This window comes from Chlorocebus sabaeus, chromosome 10 (assembly GCF_047675955.1).
Source record: "Chlorocebus sabaeus isolate Y175 chromosome 10, mChlSab1.0.hap1, whole genome shotgun sequence".
NCBI lineage: Eukaryota > Metazoa > Chordata > Mammalia > Primates > Cercopithecidae > Chlorocebus > Chlorocebus sabaeus.
Window position 1 is genome coordinate 20,448,121 of NC_132913.1, and position 22,374 is coordinate 20,470,494.

General features: G+C 39.5%; 1 protein-coding gene across 2 annotated transcripts in view; it reads left to right on the top strand.

Annotated features, from left to right (window-relative positions):
- The window catches only part of ACMSD (aminocarboxymuconate semialdehyde decarboxylase), a 64,506-nt gene that overhangs the window by 27,676 nt on the left and 14,456 nt on the right, over nucleotides 1-22,374 (top strand). For both annotated transcript variants that reach the window (XM_073020261.1, XM_007964812.3), the window contains exons 6-8: nucleotides 908-1,001; nucleotides 4,274-4,369; nucleotides 5,793-5,965. In XM_073020261.1, coding sequence (XP_072876362.1) covers nucleotides 908-1,001; nucleotides 4,274-4,369; nucleotides 5,793-5,965 — 363 coding nt within the window. The remainder of the gene's footprint in view (nucleotides 1-907; nucleotides 1,002-4,273; nucleotides 4,370-5,792; nucleotides 5,966-22,374) is intronic.

The following is a 22,374-nucleotide window of genomic DNA, read 5'->3' on the forward strand; positions in this document are numbered from 1 at the left end:
GGGTAGGAGGAGTCACTCCAGAACCTCAGTATACATAGTGAGGAATTATTCTAAGGGAAATCTCTTTTGAATCTTGATGAGTGCTAATATTCAATGCCTGTTGAGGGGACTTCTTTTAATTAAACTTTTTGTTGAATAAAGGTCATTCCATCCAGATGGTATTTCCATTTCTCAGAAGGCCCTGGAGCATGCCCATGACATTCATCTCAGTGCCTGTCTGGCTAAGGCATTGACCTCTTCCCTTTCTGAGGTCATCTCACTCACAGCTGACTGTTCAGAGACTCAGCTGGGCTCCTGGGGCGGGAAGAATGCCTACAGACCCCAGGGATTCCACCCAGTGCTGGGCTCTGAGTAGTCAGGTGGCTTGGGTCAGGCCAGCCAGCTCCAGCCCAGCACTGAGCCTCCGGCTCCAGCACATCACTTCCTCACTTTCCACAAACTCTGGTTTCCAAGTGGGGAAAAGGAGGGGGCACTCTCGCCCCTGACTCCGAGGATACAATCTCAGCAATCCTTCCAAAAGAGTAGACCAAGTAGGAGCCAGAAATTTTCCCCTACATTTCAGGTGTGGGATTCGTCCTTGAGCATTTTGCTGTCAGCCAAAACATCTGAATAATGGATATTTCCGGACACTTGTTTTACCAGATGATATATTAAGTTCATCGACCTCAGTGGTAAATCTACCAACCCCCTTTGTTAATTCTAAGTGTCCCTTTTATTTTCCAAGCAGGAGAAGTTTGTCAATATCTCTTTTAAATAGATCATAAAACAACTTCAAAAGCATTTTAATTTATTTTTACAGAACAATATAGACTCAAAGAAAAGCAGTTTCCCCAAAACAGTACCTGGTATCTGCTCACTCATCAAAGTAACCCTCTCTCTCTCTCTCTCTCTCATTGCTTCTTTGAAGGCAGCTGAAAGGCTGAAGTGTTCTCTGTTCGTGCATCCCTGGGACATGCAGATGGATGGACGAATGGCCAAATACTGGCTCCCTTGGCTCGTAGGTTTGTGTCTGTGTGGGGTCTGGAACAGAGGACCAACTCTTGGGTTTTTCCAATCATCCATGGAAACCTATTAGGTCAAATAGGGAAAGTATGAATAATTAACAGGATTATGAGTAATAGCAGCTATCACTTACTGAGCTCTTACTTGGATTAGTGCTATATATATATATACATTACCTCATTTAATTTTAAACATATCCAATACCATCATAAATAAATCATATATTTAATCTATGAGGTTGACATTATAATGATCATTTTACAGATGGAGAAACTGAGGCTTGGAGTATTTAGGTAAGTTGTTCAAGTCACACAGTTAATACATGAAAATGTAATTTACACAGATATATCTGACTCCAAAGCCAGTCTTGCTACACAGACTCCCAAAGAGGCTTCAAAAAATGTAACCATGCTTGTCTAGTAGATTTTTTGAAAGATGATAATAGCATCAGTTCATACAAACAAGAACCCTAGAATTAAAGGTAGAAGGTCAACTTCCACCACCCAAAGATCTGAAATCTTGTATAAAAGATGGCCCAGGCTTGCAATTTTCCTGTTATCTGCTCTTCTGCCCTTTGCCTCCTGCACTATCCATAGTTCCATGAAAGGGTAGAGGAGAAAACTCCATTTGCTCTATCCAGTCTCTCATTATCAGTTATGATAAGAAGAGATAGAGAACAGATGTAAAATTCTGGAGCTATAGGTGAAAAATAGAGCTCATCTACAAACCCAATGAAAACTTGGTCCCCAAATGAAAATTGTTGATTTTTTGTTTTGTTTTGTTTTGTTTTTCAAGACAAATTCTCGCTCTGTCGCCCAGACTGGAGTACAGTGGTGCAATCTCAGCTCACTGCAACCTCTGCCTCCCGGGTTCAAACAATTCTCCTGCCTCAGTCTCCCAAATAGCTGGGATTACAGGGGTGCAATGCCATGCCCAGCTAATCTTTGTATTTTCAGTAGAAACAGGGTTTCACCATCTTGGCTAGGCTGGTCTCAAATTCTTGGCCTCAAGTGATCCACCCACCTCTGCCTCCCAAAGTGCTGGGATTACAGGTGTGAACCACTGCACCGGATTTTCTTTAAGGAGACCATTGTTCTTTCTCTCCTCAGCCCAACTAGTACAATTAGTAATTATTAAGTAATCAAAATAGCAATCACCATGAAGAATTAAATGGGGCAATATAATGGAAGTCAAAAAATGGGATTTTAGTTCCAACTTAGTCTCTATTTCACTGTATTGCTTGTAGTAAATCACTTTACCTCCATAGGCCGCAATCCCTCATCCGTAAAATGAGAATGCTGGTCTGGATTCCTCCAAAGGTCTCTTTCTGCTCTGATGTTTTATATGTTCCGGTGATTGCTGTTGGAAACCAAAGTATTTAGTAAGGAGGCTTCCTACTCATCCCCCACCAAATTATCTTGGGCAATAATTAATAGGATGAGATAACCCAAGATGCCCAGTGCCATCAAGCTTCAAAGCAAAATGTCACCCTTATTCACAAAACTTTGATAAGTCCCACAAGCTTATTTATTTATTTATTTATTTATTTATTTATTTAGAGACCAAGTCTCACTCTGTCGCCCAGGCTGGAGTGCAGTGGTGTGATCTCAACTCACTGCAACCTCTGCCTCCCAGGTTCAAGTGATTCTCCTGCCTCAGCCTCCCAAGTAGCTGAGATTACAAGTGCATGCCACCATGCTCAGCTAATTTTTATATTTTTAGTAGAGACGGGGTTTCACCATGTTGGCCAGGCTGTTCTCAAACTCCTGACCTCAAGTGATCTGCTCCCCTTGGCCTCCCAAAGTGCTGGGATTACAGGTGTGAGTCACCACACCCGGCCCATAAACTTATTTATATTGCAACAGGAGGGCATCTGCATATAGAGTCATTTCATCATCCATTTATGCAACACAAATACATTGATTCCTTCTAGCATGCCAGGCCCTGTCCCAGGCACTGGGGATACAAAATGAACAAAACCTCTGCTTTCATGGAGCTTATATTCTGGTTAGAGGAAAGAGATTATAAACAAGTATATATATCACAAGAAAACAGGCTAATTTTGGAATTTTATTCTGGATGCAAAGGTGGTCATTAGTGGATTGGAGGATTCCCAGCAGAGAAGCATCATGATCCAATTCACACTATGAATGTAACTCTGACTGCTGTATGGAGAATGGATTGTGGGGTTATCGTTCAAGTAATTATGAGAAAGTAGAGTCACAGAACTAGAAGAAAGTGATGTCATCCATCTCTCTGCCTCCAGGAAGCTCTGCCCACAAATTGCTCCCAGATGGGTACAAATCTATCATGCTTCCAGAATTCCCAGGCAGCTGGGTGCCAGAGGTGTCTCTGCCTGTGAAGCAGTGACCAGCCCCAGGCAGAATGAGCATCCTGTGAAGCCTAGCTCCACAGCCTACAGAGTCAGGCTTCCCCCAGAAGGTGCAGGGCACAGCTGTGGAGTGGTCAGATTTCTGAGTCATGGTCTGAAAAGCAGTCAATGGCAATGTAGCTTGGACTGGCTCCTTGGGGTGAAGGCATTAGACACGGACCAGCTGTTTCTCCTAGAAGCACAAAGCACTTGAAATAATTCATTTTAATCCAGTTATTTTCAACCTCAGCTATAAGAGGCAGCAAAGATTTAGCAGCAATGATCATAATGATAGTTAATATTTAGTGAGCCCTTACTAAATGCCAGGTGCTGTCTGCCAATCCTCAAAACAACTCACTGGCAGGAACTCACCATTTAAAGATGAAGAAATTGAGAGAGAAGCAACTAATACTTTTGTTGAGCACCTCCATTGTGAAATTCTGTCCAGGAACTTGGCTGACATCATTATTGGCAATGCTCCACAACAGTCTTGCAAAATGGGCAACACAGACGTCATCTTACAGATGAAATGTGGGCTCAGAGCCATTAAATAACTTGCCAGAGGCCAGGAGGCAGAAAACTGGAGGAGCTAGGGTTCAGCTCGGACTTGGCACACTCCACCTGTCCCACTGCATCCCAAACTGAAGTTGGGGGACTTAACGCAAATGCTAAGTCCTCTGGCTCCTCGACCTCTCTAGCCATTAGATGAGTCTCCCTTCAAGTGGCAAGTAGGAAGTTTCACGTGGTTCTCCTTGCCAAAGTAATGCCCTATAATACAGCCAAACCATGCCAGGGTACAGGGGCCTCAAGTTTCTTTGCACTGACAATTCCCTAGCCACTAACATCACTGAACTTCTTCTTCTTGGTCATCCCTGAGCCTTGCAACTATTTCCTCTCCAGGAATGCCAGCAGAGACCACCATAGCCATTTGCTCCATGATCATGGGTGGAGTATTTGAGAAGTTTCCTAAACTGAAAGTGTGTTTCGCACATGGCGGTAAGACCCTATTTTTATTAGTCATCTCAGGCTGTCATAACAAAATACCACAGATTGCATGACTGTAAGAAAACAGAAATTAATTTTCTCACAGACCTGGAGGCTAGAAGTCCAAGATCAAGGTGCTGGCAGGGTTGGTTTCTAGTGAGGGCTCTCTTCCTAGTTTGCACATGGCCACCTTCCTCACATGGCCTTTGGTCTCTCCTCCTTTTCTTACAAGGACATCAGTACACCAGTCCTATTGGATTGAGGCCCCACTTTATGACCTCATGTAACCTTAATTACCTCCTTAGAGGTCCTTTCTGCAAATACAGTCACATTTGGCATTAGGGCTTCAGCATATGAATTTTGAAGGAATAGGATTCAGTTCATAACATCCTTCCAGCCATCACTCTAGTCACATGATGGTTTAGGAACCAAATTCTACTTTTGTAGGCAAGTTTAGTTTGGGCACTGGGTTTTTTTTTTCTGTTTTTTATTTAAATCCCTCTAGTTAGATCATGAGCTCTCCAGTCTACAACAGTCCCTACTATTCTTCGTTGTTTACAAATAGGCGTACTTCATTTTTTTACATTGCCTGCATGGTCCCTGTAGGTAATTGAATTTGTGACCCTTAAACACACACACACACACACACACACACACAAAATCAAACTATACATGTTATTCTCTAACATGCCTTTCCTCCTCAACAGCATAGAGAAGACATCTTTCCATGTCAACAAATACAGAGCTTCATCATTTTTTATGGTGTTGTGTATGGCCTTGTATTTCACGGATATGTCACCATGACTTAGATAGTCCCCAGCTGATAGGTTGTCTCAATATTTTGCTATTATAATCACACTATATTTGAAAACTTTGATTACCTATCTTTACACACTTGCCTTCACTCTTTTTTTATTTTTATTTTTATTTTATTTTTTTTTTTGAGACAGAGTGTCACTCTGTCACACAGGCTGGAGTGCAGTGGTGCGATCTCGGCTACTGCAACCTCCGCCTCCCAGGTTCAAGCGATTCTCCTGTCTCAGCTTCCTGAGTAGCTGGGACTACAGGCACGTGCCACCACGCCTGACTAATTTTTTTGTATTTTAGTAGAGGTGGGGTTTCACCATGTTAGCCAGGATGGTCTCGATCTCCAGACCTCGTGATCTGCCATCCTTAGCCTCCCAAAGTGCTGGGATTATAGGTGTGAGCCATTGTGCCCAGCCTGTCTTCTCTCTTTAGGATGAATTTCTCAAATCTGAATTTCTAGATGAGTTAATGTCATTTCTTCCATCATCTCTCAGCATTCAGAACACAATAGGTCCTTTGTAATTACTGTTAATCAGCTGGCCTACAGTAACTTCTTGCATATAACATCAAGACTAAAGGAATCCTTTACAATCAACACTAACCCCTCAGTAATGGGTTTTACTTGCAGGTGGTGCCTTCCCCTTCACAGTGGGAAGAATCTCCCATGGATTCAGCATGCGCCCAGATCTGTGTGCCCAGGACAACCCAATGAACCCGAAGAAATACCTTGGTTCCTTTTACACAGATGCTTTGGTTCATGATCCTCTGTCCCTCAAGCTGTTAACAGATGTCATAGGAAAGGTAAGCCCAGTCTGCCACTTGGATGGCTTATGGGGAGCAGAATGCTGCATCAGCATCCCATCCTCTCTCCTTTTTTGGCCTCTCTCCTAAAAAGGGATGGAAGAAAGGTATTAGATGAAAGGAGAGAGACAGTGAGGTTTGGGATTAGGTTTGCTCACACAGGGGATTCTCTCCAGGGTCTCCCTCCACACAGAGTATATAATACTAAGAAACTATTATATATACCAGAGAAATCCCAGATAATCTACATGGCTGGGTATTCCCTCAGATCAGCTCCTCCTCCTTAGTGACATTCCTATATACACCCAAAATGACACGTGGCAATGTAGTAAGCAGGAAAGGGTCACAAGTTTCAAAGTCAAATTGACCTGGGTTAAAATCATGGCTCTACCTTTCACTAGCTGGGTAAATTGTGAATGCAACTGTCCTCATCCACTACATGGAGAAAACTGGAACACTGAAAGGGTGGAAAACGCATAGTTGGGAAATTGCATTGGACAGGGAGTCAGGGAAAGATGGTGAAGGGTCTTGTGTATCATGCCCTGAGATTTCTTCCTGGAATAATATGGATTTTGATTCTCTCATTTAATTAAAACACCAGCATGGTGGTACTTTAAAGCCCACAAGAAAAATTCTTTCCTCTGATGTAGTCTCCTCGCCGATCTCTCTGTTGGTGGCACATCCACCCTTTAGGTATTCTTCAAAAATGTTAACTCAGCAAGTTCGAGAATTTCTAGGGAAAAGGCCAGGCCATAGTGAAAAGTCTAAAATATTTTGTATTTCAATTCCATCTTATTACTTACAGATATCTATAGAAGATTTCCAAATTTTCCCAAGGGAAAATCTTTGGGGTTAAAAGTATATAGACACATTTAAAAATTTGCAATATGGTACTTGAGTTTAGACTCTAAGGTTTAAAAAAATCATGTCTAGCAAAAAGAGGCCCATCATTTGAAAGTTGCAAGTAGTGTTTTATCTCCAGAATGGACACTTTATCTCACATTAATGCTGACTGTTTCTCTGGCTTGAGAAAATCACCAGAATATAAATGTTACGCATTTTAGCTTGGTAATCAATTATGTGGTTGAGCTGTGTCTCTGAGTTGTTTAGCTTTTGTGTCACCCCTGCAGAGATGGATGGTTAGCAATTGGTTGTGACTGTTGATTGTTGTTGGATATAGAGTGATGAGAAGGTATGTAAGCAGAAGACTGCACAGTGCAGAAACTGAAAGAGACTTTGTGGGCTCTGGACATTGAGCAATGGTGGAAAGGAAGAGGGAAAATCATGTGGAATTGGGGGAAGGGCTTTTCTTATTACATCCCATCAAGCCTAGTACCTCCTTAGTATTCTTGGAAATTGAAACAACAGGAGAAAACACCATTGCCAAATCCAAAGCCCATTTTCTAAGGGATACTATCAGCACCTTAAACAAGCATCCAGTGCAATACGCATTGGCCAGGGGACAGAAGCAGAAGACGAAAAATATGGCAAGCACTTCATGTTAACCAGTGGATGGACTAGTTGGTGAGCACATGTGAATACATTCCTATTAGGGACCTCCAGAAAAACTCAGCAGGTACTTTACAAAGTTCTTGGTGCTGAGATCTTACATTCAAACTGTGAAAGCTTGAGCCATAATAATTTGGGCATCAAAAGCAAAAGTGACCTCATTTTATGTGATCTCACAGGCTGGTAAATCCAGGACATAGGAGCAGTATATATTAATAATTTAGGATTCTTTTAAAAATATTAATACTTCTTCATTCTACTTATATTCACATTAGCAAATTCTCTTTTAAAAACAATCCCCAAATCAGAATGGCTAAGGAAAGTCCTAGCTAGACATCTGCGCTAGAGAGCAATCTGGCCAGATTTGAGCAAGAGGACACAATGCGGTAGAGGGAGGTCTCTAGAAAGAAAATAATGGAACTGATGAATGATTTGATCTGTCTGAGAGTTGGAAACAATTACTGCCAGACATTTAACAGATCTGTTAATGCATTAGGAACAAATGCAGGATATATATAGAAAATTAAGCCAATGAAAGAAAAGGAAATAATTGACTCCAAGAAAACAAAAAGTCTACTTGAGGGCAGATAATCACTGTATATTACTTGACTCAGCAGTAAGCAATAATTGTAGTCATAATAGGGTAAATATTAAGTACTGGTTTAAATGAAAATCATAATTCTATTAAGAAAAGAGAGTAAGAAATTAATTCTCAACGACCATAATGGGAAATCAGTAAATACTCTCTAAAGTTAGTAAACTAAGAAACAATAGTATACGCTTATTATCTGGGAATATAAAGGTAATTATCAAACGATGCATGCTAAAATGGTAAAAGTGGCTGCCTTAGGGGATAAGAGTTGGAAAGGTGACCCAGGGTTTCACTCTGTTACCCAGGCTGGAGTGCTGTGGCATGATCATAGCTCACTGCAACCTCCATCTCGCAGGCTCAAGCCATCGTCCCACCTCAGCCTCCCAGGTAGCTAGGACAACAGGTACACACCAGCATACCCAGCTCATTTTTGTATTTTTTGTAGAGACAGGGTTTCGCCATGTTGCCCAGCAGGTCCCGGACTTAAGCAATCTGGCTGCTTCAACCTCCCAAAGTGCTGGGATTACAGGCATGAGTCACCACGCCTGGCCAAAAACATGTTTTAAAAAAAGAGCTGCTTTTGATAATAAAGGTATTTTGTAATATTTGATTGTTTACATATAAACTTTACTTTGATAAAAATAAATTTTAAATAACATCTTAAGTTATATGTCATATATAAAAAACCAAAACCATTATTGAGCACCTACTATTTCTAAAACTCTGTGCTATTTGATAAGAAAGTATTTAAATTGCATAATCTCTTGGCTTCCTTCCACCTCTAAAATTCTTTAGCTTTTAAATTCTTTGCTTTGATTTTTAAAGATGGATACAAAGAATGCAGGTTATAGATTATCAGTCTAACACTGTGAGAAATACAAAAAAAGGAAAACTGTATTTCCTCCCTATATTAACATGATCACAGAAAATACACTTCACCATTTAAATGGATAGATTTTTGAGAGGTCGGTCATACGCTCGTTATGGGTATATCATAATTTTGGCTAGATCCACTGGTAACCTCCTGCTGCATAATTACAGTCATGCATCACTTAATAGTGGAGATACGTTCTGAGAAATGCATCATTAGGCAATGTTGTGGTTGTGCGAACATCACAGTGCCCTTACACAAATGTTTATGGTACAGCCTACTACCCACCTCAGCTATATGGTATATAGCCTGGTGCTCCTAGGCTACAAACCTGTACATGTTACTGTACTGAATACTGTAGGCAGTTGTAACCCAGTGATACATATTTGTGTAGCAAAACATACCTAAACATAAAAAGGGTACAGTAAAAATAAGATGTAAAAGATGAAAAATGTATAGGGCACTTACCATGAATGAAGCTTGCAGGACTGGAGGTTGTTTTGGGTGAGTCAGTGAGTGAGTAGTGAGTGAATGTGAAGGCCTAAGACACTGCTTTACATTACTGTGGACTTCATAAACACCCTACACTTAAGCTACACTAATTTTTTTTTAACTTTCTTTCCTCAATAATAAATTAACTTTAGCTTACTGTAACTTTTTTACTTCATAAACTTTTAAATTTTTAAAACTTTTTCACTCTTAATAATACTTAAAATAAGAACACACTATACAGCTGTACAGAAATATTTTTTATTTATATCCTGATAAGCTCTCTTATATTAAAAAAAATTTTTTTTTTTTTTGCTTTTTAAACTTTTTTGTTAAAAACTAAGACTGAAGTACACACATTAGCCTAGGCCTACACAGGGTAAGGATCATTGTCACTGTCTTTCCCCTCCACATCTTGTCCCACTGGAACGTCTTCGGGGGCAATAACACAACTGGAGCTGTCATCTCATATGACAAAGCCTTCTTCTGGAATACCTCTTGAAGGACTCGCCTGAGGCTGTTTTATAGTTAATTTTTTTTTAACAAGTAGAAGGAGCACACTCTAAAATAATGATTAAAAAGGGTAATACAGTGAATACATAAGCCAGTGACATCATCATTTATATCATTACCAAGTCTTACATACTGTATATCATTACCTGTGCTATACTTTTTTTTTTTTTTTAAGACAGTCTTGCTTTATCACTTAGGCTGGAGTGCAGTGGCATGATCTCAGCTCACTGCAACCTCTGCCTCCTGGGTTCAAGCAATTCTCATGTTTCAACCTCCCAAGTAGCTGGGATAACAGGAATGTGCCACCATACCCAGCTAACGTTTATATTTTCAGTAGACATGCATTTCACCATGTTAGCTAGGCTGGTCTCAAACTCCTGACCTCAGGTGATCCACCCTCCTTAGCCTCCCTAAGTGCTGGGATTACAGGCATGAGCCACTGTGCCCAGACTATCCATGCTATACTTTTAATAAGACTGGCAGAGATAGGTTTGTTTACACCGGCATCACCACAAACACTTGAGTGGTGCATTGCACATCATAATAATAGTAATAACACATCACATTATAATGGCTATAATATCACTAAGCAATAGTAACTTTTCAGTTCCATTATAATCTTATGGGATCACCGTCACATATGCAGTCTGTCATTGACCAAAACGTCATTACGTGATGCATGACTGTAATTACCCCAAAACTTAGTGGCTTAAAACAAGCCACATAAACAATAATAAACATTTATCATCTCTCTTGGCCTCTATATGTTAGGAATTTAGAAATAGCTTAACTGACTCAAAGTCTCTCAAGAGGTGAGACAGGCAAGGTGTCAGTCAAGGCTGTAGTTATCTAAAAGCTTGGCTGGGGCTAAAGGATTTATATTCAAGGTAGATTTTACCCATGAGTGGCATGTCAGTGCTTGGTTTTGGTGGGAGGCCTCAGTTCCTCTCCAGGTGTGCCTCTTTGCACAGCTGCTTGAGTGTCCTCACAACATGGCTTCTGGATGCCCCCAAAAGTGAGTGATCTGAGAGAGAAATGGGGAGAGATGGTAATGGAGACAGGAGGGAGGGAGGGAAAAAGAAGAGGGGAGAAAGAAAAAAAGACAGAGAGAAAGAGAGAGAGAGAGATTGAGCACACACCAGACAAAAGCTATCCTTTTTATGACCTAGAGACAGAAGTCATGTAGTATTAATTCCACCACATTTTATTCATTAGAAGCAAGTCATTTAATCTGGCTCACATTCAAGGGGGCTTATCAAAGAATTTAAAGGTGTATTTAAAACTACCTCATTCCACTCTCTGGCCACAAATTATTTATATTCCTCCTAAATGCAAAACACCCTCACCCCTACCAAGACTGCCCCAAAAGTCTCATCCATTTATAGCATCACTTTAAAGTCTAGGATTTTGTTGCTTAGATGAACTGGTGGATGAGGCTCCTCATGTATACTTTCTCCAAATCTGAAGAACTGTGAACTTAACAGACAAGTTCCTGTGTTCCTCACACGCTCAATGTAAAATGGCAAGACAAGCATAGGATACTTGCTATCCTTCCCATTCCAAAAGGGGAAAACAGGAGGTTCAGAGGAGTCACTAGCCACCAGCAAGTCTGAAATCCATCAGGCACATATTGTTAGTTCCTTTATTAGAACTCAAAGCATAGAAACTATTCAACATAACTCTGTTTGTATTGTTTTGTTTTTGAGACAGGGTTTTGCTCTGTCATCCTGGCTGGAGTGCAGTGGCACCATCTCAGCTCATTGCAACCTCCACCCCCCAGACTCAAGGGATCCTCCAGTCTCAGTCCCCTAAGTAGCTGGGACCACAGACACATGCCACCACGGCTGGCTAACTTTTGTATGTTTTGTAGAGACAGGGTTTTGCCATGTTGCCCAGGCTGGTCTCAAACTCCTGGATCCACCCACCTCAGCTTCCCAAAGTGCTGGGATTACAGGTGTGAGCCAGTCTGCCAGGCCAATTCAACATAGCTGTTGCTTCTACCTTCTCAGTCGTCTTTCCTTTTCCATGAAAGTCTGTGTTTGTGGCTGAGCAGTTTGAACAGACTGCTTCATGCCTGTACATGTTTTATAGTCCAAAGGTTTACTTTCCTTTTTTATATCTGTTCCTTTCAGTCCAAGCTGGTTGTGCTTCTGCTAATACAATTCCCTTAAAAACCAAATGGTCTTTCATGAATCTTATCAAGTTTCACATCATTAGGCAAAAGACTTAGCCACAAATCTTTGAGAAAAGCCCTTCTCTACCTTTGGGTTTCTGCTAAGGTGGCTGAGAGACAACAGCCTTAAGTTTCTGAGAAGCCCTTCTTGTTTGACTGAATGGCTTTTTAAGGCACTTCCTAGATCTTTTGAGGTTATAGTAAAGACATTATAGTCACATCTTGGCTTAATTTTTAGACTCTATTTTTCTGATTATGCCCTGGATTTAGTTTTTGCCAGAAATCCATATCTTAACTTTAGCATCATTTGCTATAGAAGAGGCTGGAAATTTTCAAACCCAACAATCCCCATAGTACCAGTCCATGGCTCAGGGGTTGGGGACCCCTATTGTAGATGATGGCGTTGCTAAATTTTTGCCACCACCATAGCAAGTATCACCCTTCTTCTAGTTTCCAATCACATTTTCTTCATTCTCCTTTAAGCCTTTACTGCAACCTTCTCACAGGCCACTGGGCTTCTAATAAGAGTCTTTACAAGGACTTTTGGTCTTTTATTATTCTCAGAGTCCTCCCAACTTCCTCCTACTAATCAGTTCCAAAGCCACTCCCACATTTTCAGGTTTTTGTTATGGTAGCACCAAATTTCTAGGAACCAAACTCTGTATTAGTTACATGTTGCTGCATCACAAATTAACCTAAAACTTAGCAGCTTAAAACAAGAATGCATATTTATTATCTCATTCCTTTTCTCTGGGTCAGGAATTCAGGAACCCTCTGGCTTGGCAATTCTGGCTCAGGGTTTCTCTTGAGGTTCAATAAGATGACTGCAGACCACCAATTTCTTATTTATTTCTTTTCTTCTTTATTTTGTTTTATTTTATTTACATGCTACTTACACAAACTTAACCCCAAACTCTCCACCAGTTTTGTAACTTTCCTCTCAGTACATTCAGACACATAGACTAACGCTAGTCTATTAATTCTGTATTCTTAAAGAAATATCTTCAGGAACCTTCCGATGCTCTAATTGGGAATGAGTTGCTATTTAAACCCGCTGCACAGCTGTCATCCTGAAATCTCTCTTCATGAGGATATTCTCAGTCTCTCTCATTGGATTCCTTGTTTGCTGAATCTCATGAATTTCCCATTTCTTGGTTTTACTCCTTCATCTTGGTGGACAACATCCTTCAATAATTTTCAGAGAAGGAAGTATGGGGGATGAACTTTTCAAAACCTTGTTTATCTAAAAATGTCTGTATTCATCCTTCACAATGAGCTAATTGTTCGGCTAGGTAATAATTCTAGCTTAGAAGTCACCTTTTTTCCCTCAGAATTTTAAAGTCATTGTTCCATTATATTCTGACTTTTAGAGGTGCTGTTGGGTAATGTAATGACATCCTAATTTTTGAAATTTGTATAAAACCTGCTTCTCTCTCCTCCTCACCACAACTTCAGAGAGTCCAAGAATTTCTTTTTGTCCTGAAATTTCACAATGATACTACTTGATGGAGGTCTGTTTTCACCCATTACACTAGTCATTTGGTGGATCCTTTCACTCTGTAAATTTTCTTAAATTATTTCTTTAATGATTTCCTTCCCTCTGCTTTTCTCTCTGGAATGCCTATTGTTCTAAAATTGAACCTATTTTTGTTTTCTGTCTTATATACCACCTCTTTGAACTTTTACTTTCTGGGAGATTTTTTTCAACTTTATTTAAAAAGCCTTCTACTTAGTTGGTCCCTCAATTTCCAAAAGCTTACTATTTTTCTTGTTCTCTGAATTTTTTTTAATATCCTGTTCTTGTTGGGCGGATGCAATACCTTTTCTTATCTCTCTGAATATACTAAGAATTTTAGGAAGTTTACTTATCCCTGTAAGTCTTCCTCCAGGTGGCTTTTTTGTCTGTTTTTTAAAGTCTCAGTCTTCCATATTGAATGCTTTCCTCATGTGTCTAATCTTTTTGAGCATGTACAATGTTTTAGTACCTGACTCTTGGAGTTGTTAGGACAAAACAGAGGTAATAATTACATAGCATTGTGAATGTGTTCTATGCGGATGAAGTGTACATTTTAGTTAATATTATGTTATGTGAATTTCACCTCAATTTTTTAAGGGGCTTGTTTCTGCAAGTTAGACTTTCTGCCATCCCAACCAAAATATCTATTCATATGTTCTTCACTTTATTTATTTATTTATTTATTTATTTATTCATTCATTCATTCATTCATTTATGTATTTAGAAACAAAGTCTCACTCTGTCACCCAGGCTGGAGTGCAGTGGCATGATCTCGCCTCACTGCAACCTCTGCCTCCCGGGATCAAGTAATTCTTGTGCCTCAACCTCCTGAGTAGCTGGGATTACAGGCATGAGTCAGAACACCTGGCTAATTTTTGTATTTTTAGTAGGAACGTGGTTTCACCATGTTGGCCAGGCTGGTCTCAAAACTCCTGACCTCAGGTGATCCGCCCGCCTCAGCCTCCCAAAGTTCCGGGATTACAGGCATGCACCGCTGTTCCTGGCCCTTTCTTTATTTTTAATGGAGAATCCCAAAATTCTTGTTCTGTAAAATAGGAGGTATTTTTATTTCATAGTAAAAGAAATGGTTCACTTTTAGGAGCAACACTGTCAGTTTTTACAACAATAGTCAGAAACATGATCTTGTCTTGGGCATTTGATCTGTGAGTAAGAAGATGAACCTAAGCTGGACATCATTCAGGTCCAATGGATAAAGCTTCACTATCCCCTTTCTGTACCTTCTACATCTTTCATATTCAGGACTACTCGATTCAAGGGGTTCTGAAGGGCTAGGATGATCCAGAAGCACTGAAAAGTTATTTATCATTAAAGAAAGATTTGATTGTACCCAGAGCTATTGTAGGCTGCAGACCATACCATACGTGTTAGAAATATTTCCAACATGGCTTAAAACTAAAAGAGTTTCTCAGGCTGGGCGTAATCCCAACACTTTCGGAGGCCAAGATGGGAGGATCTCTTGAGGCCAGGAGTTCAAGACCAGCCTGCCCAACATGGTGAAACCCTGTCTCTACTAAAAATACAAAAAAAAAAAAAATAGCCAGATTATGCCTGTAATCCCAGCACTTTGGGAGGCTGAAGCGGTTGGATCACTTGAGGTTAGGAGTTTGAGACCAACCTGGTCAACATGGTGAAACCCCATCTCTACTAAAAATACAGAAAGTAGCCAGGCATGGTGATGGGTACCTGTAATCCCAGCTACTCAGGAGGCTGAGGCACGAGAATCACTTGAACCTGGGAGGCAGAGATTGCAGTGAGCCAAAATTGCACCACTGCACTCCAGCCTGAGAGGCACAGTGAGACTTGGTCTCAAAACAAACAAAAAAAGGTCGGGGAGGGTTCTGGCCTAATTCCCACCTAACCTGACATTTAAATTTGTTTGCATACTTCGGCTTCCAAGTGTTTTGGTTACAAGATATTTTCTTGTGCACTGGAATCCTCAAAAGAGTAAAAATACTTTTTTGAGGCCTGTAAGCTTCCTTTCTGCTTCTCAAGAAGTTGTGGTAAGGGAGAGGGTTCAAGTCCTGGCTCTACTACTAGTTAGGTGGTGACCAAATATCAAGTCACTTACCCTTCTCAGCCTCAGCTTCTACAACTGTAAAATGGGGATGATAACCAGGCAGAGTTGGTGTGAAGAGTTAATATAATACTATGCCAAAGAACTGTACAAATGTCAGAGATTTTTATTACCTACTCCAGCGCTTTACAAATAGTAGGTGTTAAGTTAATGTTTGTTTAATTGAATTATATAACGATCTTGGGAATATAAAGCTAATTTTACTTTGCATTGATTGAATTAAACCAGGCTATTTCTCTAGGACATTAAGTTTCAGGGAACAAACTAAATCTCTGGTATGCTAGAATTTTTGGAGTAAGTTATGTTATAACAGAGTTACGCTGTATTTACTGCAAATGCTACTAATGAGATACGCTAATGGGAAGGAAATTATGTGTTCTTTTTCCAAAAGAAAAAATGAAACTTTCTCCCACAACTAGAACCATTTTGTAAGCCACATCTTTGTGTTTGCAGAACTCCCTAAAAATGTGAAAAAGTTCATGCATCCCAACAGGTGAGAAGTTTATTTCTTTTCCCTGACAGGTATATTAATCACTATTATTATCAGCTCAGTAAGTCCTTGACCTCATAGGGAGATGTGTGCAGCTGCTGGCTTTGGAGAGGGAAATGTATGTTGGAGCAAAGTGCTGCTATCCACTGCTTTACTGCCTAATAAGGAAAGCCAGCATCTGTCCAGAAGGTAGAATTTCAGGATCCCAGATGAGGCAGCCATGGTACCTAAAATGCCCATCATTAGTGTCATGCGCCTCCATGTGAAGAGACCACCAAACAGGCTTTGTGTGAGCAACATGGCTGTTTATTTCACCTGGGTGCAGGTGGGCTGAGTCTGAAAAAGAAATCAGTGAAGGGAGATAAGGGTGGGGCCGTTTTATAGGATTTGGGTAGGTAAAAGAAAATTCCAGTCAAAGGGGGGTTGTTCTCTGGCGGGCAGGAGTCAGAGTCACAAGGTGCTCAGTGGGGGAGTTTTTTGAGCCAGGATGAGCCAGGCACAAGATAATGTCATTGCTTAAGGCAAGGACCGGCCATTTTCACTTCTTTTGTGGTGGAATGTCATCAGTTAAGGCGGGGCAGGGCATTTTCACTTCTTTTGTGATTCTTCAGTTACTTCAGGCCATCTGGGCGTATATGTGCAAGTCACAGGGGATGCGATGGCTTGGCTTGGGCTCTGAGGCCCGACAATTAGAATTATTCCTTGGGGTTTAATAGAGTCTTTAGAAATGCCCTACTAAAATGTAGATGTTGTCAAATGCTACCGTAACACAGATATCTTTAAAAACTGGTGCATGATCATGGCAGATACCAAGGGAATAGGATCTTGGATCACAGACAAAAAGACAGAAGAAATTTCAGCTCTGGGGAGGCCAAGATCAGATACGTTATTTGAGAAACCTAAGATGTGAGGAGAACTTTGGGTATCCCAAGGAGCTAAGATTAATGGAAATGGAGGCAACAATCATCCAAGGCCGTATCACAAGCCTCCTTAACCCAGGATTCCTCATGTAATTCATTTAAAACATAATCAATTTGCAGTTATGAAATAACAGGTGATAGAACTAGCAAAAGGAAAGGTAATTTTTTTAGAGGCAAAGTCTCTGTCGCCCAGGCTGGGGTACAGTACAATGGTGCAATCACAGCTCACTACAGCCTTGAACTCCTGGACTCAAGTGATGTTCCCACCACAGCCTACTGAGGACCTGGGACACAGGCACCATGGCTGGCTAAATTTTTGATTTTGTAGAGACGGGGTCCATGTTGCCCAGACTGGTCAACACAGGTTGCTTCTGGCTGCAAGTGATCCCCCCGCCTCAGCCTCCCAGAGTACTACAATTACAGGTGTGAGCCACCACACCCAGCCAAAAAAGTATTTTAACCCAAGTATCTATTAGGCATCTATCAACAGGAGACTGGCATTACTCAATGGAGTATGTGACCTTCATCCTACAGGATCATATAACTCTTGAAGAATCTCTTCCCTCCCATTTTTTCTTGCTACTGTCTCTTCTCCCTCTGAACAAGAAACTGAATAAAAATTTCGTTTCCATTCTTGTGATAGTTTGCTAAGAATGATGGTTTCCAGCTGCATCCATGTCCCTACAAAGGACACAAACTCATCCTTTTTTATGGCTGCATAGTGTTCCATGGTGTATATGTGCCACATTTTCTTAGGGCCTATCATGGGGAGGGGGGAGGGGGGAGGGATTGCACTGGGAGTTATACCTGATGTAAATGACGAGTTGATGGGTGCTGACGAGTTGATGGGTGCAGCACACCAACATGGCACAAGTATACATATGTAACAAACCTGCACGTTATGCACATGTAACCTAGAACTCAAAGTATAATAATAAAAAAAAAAAAATTTCATTTCCAATTTTGTGTGCCTATTGCTCTCTCTCTTATGAAATTACTGACAAGTCAGAAGTGGTCAAAGATTTACCAGAAGTATCAATAAGAGATGTACAGATAGATGGCAGGTATGAAAAATGAAAAGTTCACAAGCCAAATACAAGTACATACAATTATCTACTCATACATAATTACAAGTAGATAATTAACCTCCTACAGGGAGGAGTTGTGAACAATAGTTACTCAATAATAATTCAACATTGCCAAACTCTGAGTTTGATATTCTGCAATGGGCATCCAAAATCAAGTTAGGAAGAAAAGCAGGGAAGTGTCTTAACCAGAAGGACAAAATGCAGAAGGGTGATTTTCACTTCTGCTTCAGAATTATTTGCTTTCTCCAAATTAAAATGGAATATACCCCCTCTTAACATATATTTATATCCAAGAAGGCCATAATACTGGAAATGGAAGAATTCCTGACTAGAAGGCAAAATTAATTTCTAGACTTCATATTCATGTTAATGTAGTTGACAAATGTAGTAAAAGCAAGAGACTTTTAAAAATTATGCTGTGTTTTGGAATTGTAAACAGCTTTAGCAAGAGGAGTTTAGAAATAAGGACAAATGAACCTCCAGTGAATACCAAGCAGACAGTTCAGAATAAGATCAGCTGTTACCACAGATGTAAGTAGACATAACTGGGTCTTTACACCTTTTATCGGCAGGTGTATTTGTTTGGTTTCATACAGCAGTGAGTACAGAAATCTAAAAGCAGACTTGTTAGTCTATCATGCCTTCCTCTAAACTGTATTATGTACTTTCCCATATTATTTCATATAAATGTATTCATTAAACCTAGGAAAATCTTTTTTGGTGGTAGAAATCAAAATGTCATTTATCCTCAAAGAGCTCAAATTTAGAGTGTTTAAAATATATTTAATATTTCAGGCCTAGGCCAGGCACAGTGTCTCATGCCAGTAATCCTAACACTTTGAGAGTTGAGGTGGGTGGATCACTTGAGCTCAGGAGTTTGAGACCAGCCTGGCCAACATGGTGAAACGCTGTCTCTACAGAAAATTCAAAAATTAGCTAGGCATAGTGGTGCGCACCTGTAGTCCCAGCTACTTGGGAGGATGAGGTGAGAGGATCACTTGAGCCTCGGAGGCAGAAGTTGCAATGAGCCGAGATCATGCCACCGCACTCCAGCCTGGGTGACAGAGTGAGACCTTGTCTAAGAAATATATATATGTGTGTGTGTGTATATATTTATATACATATAATACATATGTAATATATGTAATATATAAGTATATATTATATATTATATATGCATATATACTTTTTCAGGTCCAGTTACAGTCAGACTTCATCTTTCCTATATTCAAGGATTCATTCCTTCAACACACATACATTTGTTAAAGTAACTCTCATATTGATTATGAGCGTGTGTCAGAGTTTTATTCCAAACTTGTATCAAAATAAGAAACATTCTCGAAAGTCCAATTCAAAGAATCCTTCTTACAAACACTTTTTATAGGGAAAAAATCAGCAGATAAATTATTAAACTAGATTTTTTTCAGAAGGAAAATAATACCTAGTTAAGGATGATAGCCTCTTTGCCTTATTGGTTAAAGGTCTTAGACTAGTTTCAAGAGTAATAATCAGCCAAGTGGATTTCCCGAGATGGTCTTTTAAGCTCATTACTCTCTTAGAAAATTGCTCAAGTGTTTTATCAGGAAAAGAATTATTTCCCGAGGAAAAGCAGCTAGTCATATCAGACCACAAAGTTCTGCCCCCACAAAGGCTTGGGACCCCTTTATTTCTCGCATTTATTGGGGGCTGCTTATGCCATGCTAAGGAACTCAAGCTTTACCTTCTAGGCAATGGAGAACTATTGACAGGGTTTAAGCAGGCATATGCCCTGATCAAATTTGTATTTTTAAAATATCATTTTCTCCACTATTTAGTATTGACTGAAGTGGATGAGGCTGGAATTCCAGGAATAGGATGGCCTTAACTTTTGAAAATCAATCAGTGTAATTCACCATATTCATGAAATAAATAGTATGATCATTTTATAGATGAATAAAAAGTACTTGGCAAAATTCATTACCCATTCATGATTTTTAAGAAAACAAAACTCAGCAACTAAGAATAGAAAAGAACTTCTCAATCTGATAGAGGGTGTCATAAAAAACATCATAGCTACCCCCATAAATAATGGTGAAATACTAAACACCTTCTCTCTAAGATGGGGAGAGAGGCAAAGATGTCCACTGTCACGCCTTCCAATCAACATTGCACTGGCACTCTTACCCAGTACAAGAAAACAACAAAAAGTTAAAAGGCATACATATTGGTGAAAGAAGTAAATAGTGTCTTTGGCAGATGACATGACATAATTGTTTATGTAATAAATTTTAAGGACCCTACAAAGCAATTACTGGAAATAATAAGTAGCTTTAACAAGATTGCAGGACATAAAGGCAGTATTTTTAAAATCAGTTGTATTTTTATATATTAACAGCAAGCAATTACAAATTAAACTTTTAAACAATTCAATTTATAATAGTGTTTGAAAAACTAAAATACTCAGAAATAAACTGAACAAATGATGTGTAAGACCTCTACACTGAAAACTATAAAATATTGCTAAGAGCAATTTTTAAAAATCTAAATAAATGGAAAGTTCTATCATGTTTATGGATCAGAGAACTCTATAATGTTAAGATATCAATTCTCCTTACATTGATCTATAGTCAATGTAATCCAAGCTAAATCTAAAAATCTAAAATGTATACAGATACACAAAGGACTAGAAGAGCCAAAATAATCTTGAAAAAGAAAAGTAAGTTAAAAACTTGCATTAACTGACCTCAAGGGTTACTACAGAACAACAGCAATCAAGACAGCATGATATTGTCATAAGGAAAGACAAATAAATTAATGGAATAAACTAGAGAATCCAGAAACATATCCTTTTTTTAGTTTTTTTTATTTATTTATTTTTTTTTGAGACAGGGTCTCACTCTGTCACCCAGGCTGGAGTGCAGTGGCACAATCTCGGATCACTGCAACCTGTGCCTCCTAGGTGCAAGCAATTCTCCTGCCTCAGCCTCCCGAGTAGCTGGGATTACAGGCACGCACCACCGCTAATTTTTTTATTTTGGGTAGAGACGGGGTTTCACCATGTTGCCCAGGCTGGTCTTGAATTCCTGGCCTCGAGTTATCCTCCCACCTTGGCCTCCCAAAGTGCTGGGATTACAGTCATGAGCCACCGTGCACAGCCCAGAAATATATTCATCCTTATATGATCAATTTATTTTTGACAAAGGCACAAAAGTAATTACATGGGGAAAGGAAAACCTTTTCACAAATAGTGCTGAAGCAAGAATCCAATCCATCCATCATATGGTGGGGGAAATGAACCCGGACCCTACCTCATACCTATACCAGCAGGATTATACAACTAAACAAAAAAGCTAAAACAATAAAGCTTCAAGAAGAAAATATAAAAGAATATCTTTTCAAGCTAGAAGCAGGCAAAAATTTCTTGGACAAGACACAGAAAGCAATAACCATAAAGAAGAATTTGACAAATTAGACTTCATCACATTAAACACTTTAGCTCATCATAAGACAACATTAATAATATGAATAAGTAAGCCACAGAATGGTGGAAAATATTCATAAAGCATATACATGACAAAGGACTTATATCCAAAATGTATAAAGAACTACTAAAACTCAACATGAAAAGTCCAACAATCCTATTTAAAAGTAGGCAAAAGGCTTAAATGGCCACTCCCCAAAAGAAGATAACAACTAGCCAATAAACATATTTAAAGGTGCTCAACATCATTAATTCATCAGAAAAATGCAATTTAAACTATGATAAGAAAACACTGCACATTCACTGAATAGCCAAAAACAAAAAAGACTGAAAACTCCACTATGAGCAAGGATGTAAAACAACTAGAATTTTCACACGTTGTTAGTAGAATACACTTCTATCCTATGACCAAACAGTTTTTCTCCTAGGTATTTACCTAAGAGAACGGAAAATACATATCTACACACACAAAAACACAACTTGTATAAAAACGTTCTTGGCAGTTTTATTCCAAATAGCCAAAAGCTGGGAAAAGTGTTAAAGGTCCATCCACAGAAGCATGGATAAACAAATTACCATATATTTGACACAATGGAATACTACTCAGCAAAAAACAACAACAAAACAGAAAAGAAAAAGAATAATTTGCTGATATACACTACAACATAGATAACTCTTACAAAAGGCTGAATG